The sequence below is a fragment of the Urocitellus parryii genome, chromosome 4 (assembly GCF_045843805.1).
Source record: "Urocitellus parryii isolate mUroPar1 chromosome 4, mUroPar1.hap1, whole genome shotgun sequence".
Lineage (NCBI taxonomy): Eukaryota > Metazoa > Chordata > Mammalia > Rodentia > Sciuridae > Urocitellus > Urocitellus parryii.
Genome location: NC_135534.1, coordinates 177,080,066 through 177,087,024, shown reverse-complemented (window position 1 = coordinate 177,087,024; position 6,959 = coordinate 177,080,066). Strand labels below are relative to the sequence as shown.

The 6,959-nt window shown below is 40.1% G+C and overlaps 1 protein-coding gene across 1 annotated transcript; it reads left to right on the top strand.

Moving 5' to 3' along the window:
- Positions 1-1,039: 1,039 nt before the first annotated feature.
- Exosc3 (exosome component 3) lies at positions 1,040-6,316 on the top strand. Its single transcript, XM_026415430.2, has 4 exons — positions 1,040-1,387; positions 2,441-2,590; positions 4,534-4,685; positions 5,916-6,316. The coding sequence occupies exons 1-4, from the start codon at positions 1,064-1,066 to the stop codon at positions 6,115-6,117; spliced, it is 828 nt and encodes a 275-aa protein (XP_026271215.1). The 5' UTR covers positions 1,040-1,063; the 3' UTR covers positions 6,118-6,316.
- The last annotated feature ends 643 nt before the right edge of the window (positions 6,317-6,959 follow it).

Sequence of the window (6,959 nt, the reverse complement as noted above, 5' to 3'; positions counted from 1 at the left end):
CCTCTGGAGTTGAGATGGAGTGGGGAAGTAGACAAGTGCAGTTCATATCATCTCTGCCCAATGAACTCCCACTCCTGCCAGGGTGATTAAATAAGAACAGCTATTTCAACAATCTGGTTGCAAAACAAGTTTTATTTCAGTTGACCTTTTATTACTCCAAGAGAAAATGGCTCTACAGCATCTTGTCAAATTTGGAGGAGGTGTTAGTGATGTCTATCTTAAAAATAAAAAAATAAAAATCTAAAAATTCACGTTGGAAGCAAAGATATGGGCAGTAGCTAAGAGACATGGGTCAGAGTCCGCCCTCTCCATCTCCAGGAGCTCTCACCACTGCGGGGAAATTTGAGCAATTGCTCACGTGGGCAGTACGAAGCAACAAGGCTTCGTTACTTTCTTCGTTACTTTTCGTTAGCCATGTAGGGATAACTCATGTATATGAAAAGGTAACATATTTTATTTATATTTGGAGAGGGTCTAGCGAGAAAGATATGTGTTACACCAGTCAAGAATTGTCTATTCATGTCAGACCACCATACAGACTTAGAACTACAGCTGACAGCACAGCAAGTCAAATGGGCAAGACCAATAAATCATTTCTTGATTTTATTCTGTTTTTCACTCTGGAAACAACCAAAAAGGTTTTATTTTGAAAAAGAAAAAAAAATTTCTGGTGAAAAGCCAGCTGCCTTTCTGAGCACGAAGTCGACAGGGAGGGCCTCTGGGCCCAGCCAACTTAAGTTTGACTTCGTCCCTCTGCACAGCTCCTGGGGTTCTCAATCTACTCGAGCTACGCATTTCTAATACTGGCCCGCGGACAGACTGTAAGATGGATGAACGGTTAGATACACAGTCACTACCACTACCACTTGGAAGAGGCGAGGGTGGACCGCCAGGCTGAAAAAGACCAAATTTCATAGACTAAGGTCTATGAAATAAGGACTAAGGTCCAAGACCCAGGGACCGCAACTGACGGAAACGGAAGACCCTGAGGGCATTGGGGATTGGAGGAGGGGCAGGAAACGGAAACGGGGAACCGGAAGTGGCGGTTGGTGGCCGCTTCAGAATGGCTGAAGCCGTGCAGTTTGCGGCTGAATCTCTCGCGGGTGGCAGGGCACGAGCTGCGCGCACAGTACTCGATCAAGTGGTGCTCCCGGGTGAGGAGCTGCTGCTGCCGGAACAGGAGGATGTGGAAGGCCCTGGTGGTGCGGGGGAGCGACCGTTGCGCCTTAATGCTGGGACGCGCTCGCGGTTACGTGTAGTGTGTGGCCCCGGCTTGCGGCGCTGCGGAGACCGCCTGCTGGTTACAAAGTGTGGCCGTCTCCGTCACAAGGACCCCGGGAGTGGCAGCAGTGGTGGTGTTTACTGGGTGGACTCGCAACAGAAGCGGGTGAGCTGAGACTTCGGAGGGGCGGGGCGGTAGTGAAAGTCTAATCCTGCGCTTAGGTGACTTCCTGGAAGAAGCAGGGCCGGGGCCCTGGAGCCCTCATTTTGTCAAGGTTCGCTTAGAGGCATCGTAGTATTTTGCTTACCTCTGTCCTTTTTAGAGGGACTACGAACAATAGAAACGTTGCTTGAGAAGAGCGATCAGGAGAGAAAGCCTCTAGAGACCCTGTGTCATGATTGTCTTCAAAACCCAAAGGTCAAGAAGCTGTAGGCTTGCCTTTGGAATCCCAGATGGCAGGACCAGCCTCAGTGAATGGAAGTCACAGGGAGTTAAAATGCTCTTAGAATAATTAAGAACTTTTATATAGAAAAATTTGTCTTGATAATGGAATGGTCTTCCTTGGCTTTAAGCATACCTGTGCTACTTACTGCTCCTGCGTGCAACAGAAGTTAGGGCTTTTTGGTAATAATGCTTAAGTATGGGATACTGCCTCAAATTAACAAGACTGTCAGAGACTGCAAAGCCGGGCTGGGGGCACGGGCCTGTTGTCCTAGCTACAGAGGAGGGTGAAGTATGAGTATCATCTGAGCCAGGAATTTGAGATGAGCCTGTGCAAGGTAGACCCTGCCAGGTGCTGTAGTGCACACCTGTAATCCCAGCATCTTGGGAGGCCAAGGCAGAATGATTGTAAGTTCAAGACCAGCTTCTGCAACGCAGTGAGACCTGGCCTCAAAAGGGGGTGAGGATTGCCCTGGGGATGTAGGTCCCAGATAAAAGACCCTTGCACTTGATCTCTAGTACTACAGGGTACTAAGGGGGCTGGTGGGGGGGGGAGAGCGGAAAAAACAAAAAACCCTGCAAACCCAAGAGTCATGTTGTGATTTTCTTTTATTGAAATAGTATCAGTTTTATGTAAGACTTATATGAGTTTGTAAACTTGAATTTTAAAATATTTTAAACATCTCTTTAATGAAAAACAAGGACTAAGGACTTAATGAAGATATCTTCCATTGATTCCTTGTTGTTTATGACTGTTTGTTCTGATGTTTTTTGTAGTATGTACCAGTGAAAGGAGACCATGTGATTGGCATAGTGACTGCTAAATCTGGAGATATATTCAAAGTTGATGTTGGAGGGAGTGAACCAGCTTCTTTGTCTTATTTGGCATTTGAAGGTGCAACTAAAAGAAACAGACCAAATGTGCAGGTAATGATGGGATTATTTGGTTTCAATAGTAAGAAAAATATCCATTTCTCAGAATACTTATCTGCCCCAAAGGCTACCTGAATTGTCTCCAAAGCATGAACTATTTTCCTAGTTCTACAGGATAGACTCTAAGCATCTGCTTAATGTCCTAGGCTCCAAGAGTTCTTCAGATTATCCAGTGCCAGACCAGAGCCACTACATTGGTTCTTGTGATATTTGATCTCTATTGAGTTAAAAGTTTATATCTGTTTTCTCCATTGTTATATGTCATGTCCATATCTACTGCACAGGGATATCAGCCATAGGCTTCAGGAGGAAAGGCAAATCATTAACATTGTCAGCCATCCATCTTGCTTAGAGGTCCTTAGAGCTGATTTAGGAGTAAACTTGTTATTGCAGATTTTCAGTTTGGGCTTTTTAGATACTATAGCTGTATTCTTATGTCTACCCAGCCAGAAATTTTGACTTCTATTCACCTTTCCATCCACCTCTTATAAGTCATAGTTATTTAACCCTATTTTGATTCTCTTTGACTCTCTGATCTTTATCTCCACTTCATAAGTTCAGATGTCAGCTTTCTTTTGGCAGGACTCAGTCAGTAGTCTCCTCATTAACATTCCTGCTTATATACTTTTACCCCTCCATTCAGGCTTTTGAGAAATGACATCTTCACATGCTCCCTTTCTTGAAAAACAAAAAATTTTTAAAGATTCTTCAAAGCCTGCAGAACTCCTTGGCATTATTCGCTTCTCTCATCCATATTATATCCATCATACAGCCATGCTTAACCCATACAAACATAAATGAATTATTTCCTGCTCTTGTACATTTGCTCATGCTGTTCCCTCTGACTGGATATGATTATCTCCTCAGTCTGTAGAACACATGCTCATCCTTTGAGGCCAAGGCTAAACATACCACCTCTGTAAAGCTATTGCTATTTGTCACTTTTATATCTGCCCTGGCAGGTAGACATTTAGCCCTGAAGGAATTTTGTTGTTTACGTGTCTATTCCCTCTGTCCTCCAAGATTAAATGCTTCTGAAAGACAAAAAGTGTTTTGTTCCTCTCTGGTTCTTGTAGTCATCAGCAAACAATAGGTACTTAATAAACATTTTGAGAAGAAAACAATTCATTCTCCATTTCCTTAGTTTCTTTTTACCATACGATTTATTTTTATTTTTATTTTTTAGACATACATGACTGCAGAATGTATTTTGACATATAATACATAAATGGAATGTACATACATCAATCATATTGTCTATTTTATTCTGCTGCCCTTCCTATCCTCCCTACTCCTCCTCTCCTCTCCCATCCTTTCTCTCTATCCAATCTAATGTGACACACTCATTTCCTTAGTTTCATCATTTTGAAATTCAGTTCTGTGAGGTTTTTAAGCAAATCATGTATAGAGAAGTATCTGTTAATTACCACTGTTCTATAATAATTTGCACGCCAGGTTTTTCCTTCTTCTCTATAAATCCGTAATTATTCAGAATAGTGCTAATAGAACTTTATATGATGGTTCTATTTTACATCTGCACCAATACGGTAGCTCCTAGTTACACAGGGCTGTTGAGCATCTGAAATGTGGCTAATACAACCGAGGGACTGAATTTCAAATATCTAATTTTAATTAACTTAAATGTAAATTTACATAAATACATGGGTACTGGTTACCATATTGAGCAACACAATGTTGAAGAGTATTCTTTGGCTTTGAGATGATTCCTACTCTAATGATTTCTTGGAGGGTGAAGGGAGGGTTACATGTATTAATTTTGCCTTTGAAGACTCAACTCCAATGTGGAATCCTAGGGTATAATCAGCCCAATAGCCAACTATAGGATGCTGGTATTGCTGCCTATGAAAAAGAGCCAGTAGCAGCTTTTGTAGCATGGCATGCTGAGAGGATTCAGTTATTCTTTTAATGTCTTATAGGTTGGAGATCTCATCTATGGTCAATTTGTAGTTGCTAATAAAGATATGGAACCAGAGATGGTCTGTATTGACAGCTGTGGACGAGCTAATGGAATGGGTGTGATTGGACATGATGGTCTGCTTTTTAAAGTGACTTTGGGCCTAATTAGAAAGTAAGTCCTAATGCCTTCTAGCTTGCCTGTGTTCTTTTATTTTTACTACACCTGCTTTGAAATTTGGATTGTTAATAACATTCACTTTCTTCTGAGTTAAAAATCAATATCCATTTAGCCTATTTATAACCTCATAAATTTAGTTCTGCCCTTTTTTAATGTCAGTGTTTCAAATTTAGATGTATTTGGCTGTGTTGTTTACAGTGTGGTGATTCATCCTTCATGTTTCAACTCTGTCCTTTTTATTTCTTCTCTACCAGAGGCCCGCCGCTCCTTATAACCAACATACTCAGCCTAAATGTGAAAACTGGCCTTTCCTCATTCTAAGTCACTTGAATACAGGTGTATCTGCATTTGTACAAAATTATCAGATTTCACTAAGGGTGGCCAAATGCAGCTAGACTGATGGATCCTCAAAGTTAGATATCATTTACAGAAGGTTCCTGTTATTCTGACCTGGTAGTTCCCACTCAGGAGAGTCTCTTCATTAGGTGTTTGGATCTTTATCTGCCTAGCTGTTTACTTCTGTAGGCACTGAAGTTCAGATCTATCTTCTATGCCTCTCCTTTCTACCCATTCTGCAGATTGGAGATTGTTTGGGGTGACGCTAGAGAAGCCTGTTATTTAACTAGATAGTACCTTTGTACTTTCATAGAGCCAGTGCTTTTCTCCAAGCATTGAATTTAATACCAGGGAATAACTTACATGATCAGGAAAACAAATTTAATGTGTTCTCTTAATACTGTTGGTAATTAAAAAACAAAACAAAACAAAAAACTATGATTTTAAAGTCCAGAATTAAGTGTTCTGACAATCTCTGGGAAGAACTTTACATATTATGCTATGTTGATGACAGAAGGAGTTTGACATCTTTGTAGTGAGGTAGCTCATTACTATGACCTCTAGTATACCTTTGAAAAGTGTTAAAACTTTTTGGAAGAAAGGGGGCTGTGAGCTGGGTATAGTGGCACATGTTTTTAATCCAGTCTACTCAAGAAATTGAGGGCAAGAGGTTCTTGAGGCCAACTAGGGCAACATAGCAAGACCCCATCTAAATGGGGTGGGGTGGAATGTAAAGAGAACAGTGTCATTTTATGCCTTATTCTTAGTGTGATGATGACAGTGCCTTAAATAACTTAATAGTTCAGAAAAGGAGTCTCCTTCTGAAGGAGATCTAGAACACATCCTACCTTTTTATTAAATTTCATTTTTATTCCTCTTTACCACTAGGTTATTAGCTCCAGAATGTGAAATCATACAGGAAGTGGGAAAACTCTATCCACTGGAGATTGTGTTTGGAATGAATGGAAGAATATGGGTAAAGGCAAAAACCATTCAGCAAACTTTAATTTTGGCAAATATTTTAGAAGCTTGTGAACACATGACAGCAGATCAAAGAAAACAAATCTTTGCCAGATTGGCAGAAAATTGATACATGTGGACTTCTTCAGTGGGTCATTTGAGCCAAGAGACTATGAGTTTCCTGGGAAATTTTTTTTTTTTCAGGTTAATCTCTCCCTATTAAATCTTCAGAAGACAAGATGTGAATTTTGTCTTCTAAATAAAATATTTTTATAAGAAAGTTACTGGTTTTCACTCATGTTCTTGTGTGGGTGAGAAAAAATTTTAAAAACCATGTTTGTATGTTCTATACAATAAAATTTACTAAAAAGTATCATGGCTTACTTATTTGAAGTCAACTCCCTTCATTTTGCTAGAGGCAGCTTCAATAAGAACAAGAAGTTGGCATTAAAATATTTTCTGATCTTTATGGTAAAACTTCTTACCAAAGGAAATGTAGAATACATAAAAAGTATATAGAGGTAAATAAACACAAGTCTCCTGTAATCCCATTAGTAAGTGGAAGAGTAAAGCTAATGTTTATCATGCAGCATGTATTGTTCCAAGTGTTTTCACATGGATTAAGAAATTTATTCCTAGTAACTATAGAAGACATTTATCCTCATAGTTGAAGAAACTGAGGCACAAGATTAAGCTTATCCTACATTCCCAAGCACTAGGTGTATGTATGTTTTTTTAATTACAGGGTATTTTCTTAGACTGAAAAATTCATGATTGTTATCCCAGCAGATCAGTAGGCTGAGGCAGGAAGATCTCGAGTTCAAAGCCCGCTTTAGCAATTTAAGCAAGGAAGGCCCTAAGCTACTCAGTGAGACCCGTCTCAAAATACAAAAAAGTGCTAGGGATGTGGCTCAGTGGTTAAGCACCACTGGATTCAATTTCCGGTACAAAAAATAAAAATCCAACAACTGG

Excerpts from the sequence above, each read along its gene's own strand:
- Exosc3 (XM_026415430.2), top strand. The coding sequence starts at position 1,064 with ATGGCTGAAGCCGTGCAGTTTGCGGCTGAATCTCTCGCGGGTGGCAGG. Across the intron at positions 2,591-4,533 it reads GAAACAGACCAAATGTGCAG|GTTGGAGATCTCATCTATGG; the intron begins GTAATGATGGGA and ends AATGTCTTATAG. Across the intron at positions 4,686-5,915 it reads ACTTTGGGCCTAATTAGAAA|GTTATTAGCTCCAGAATGTG; the intron begins GTAAGTCCTAAT and ends CTTTACCACTAG.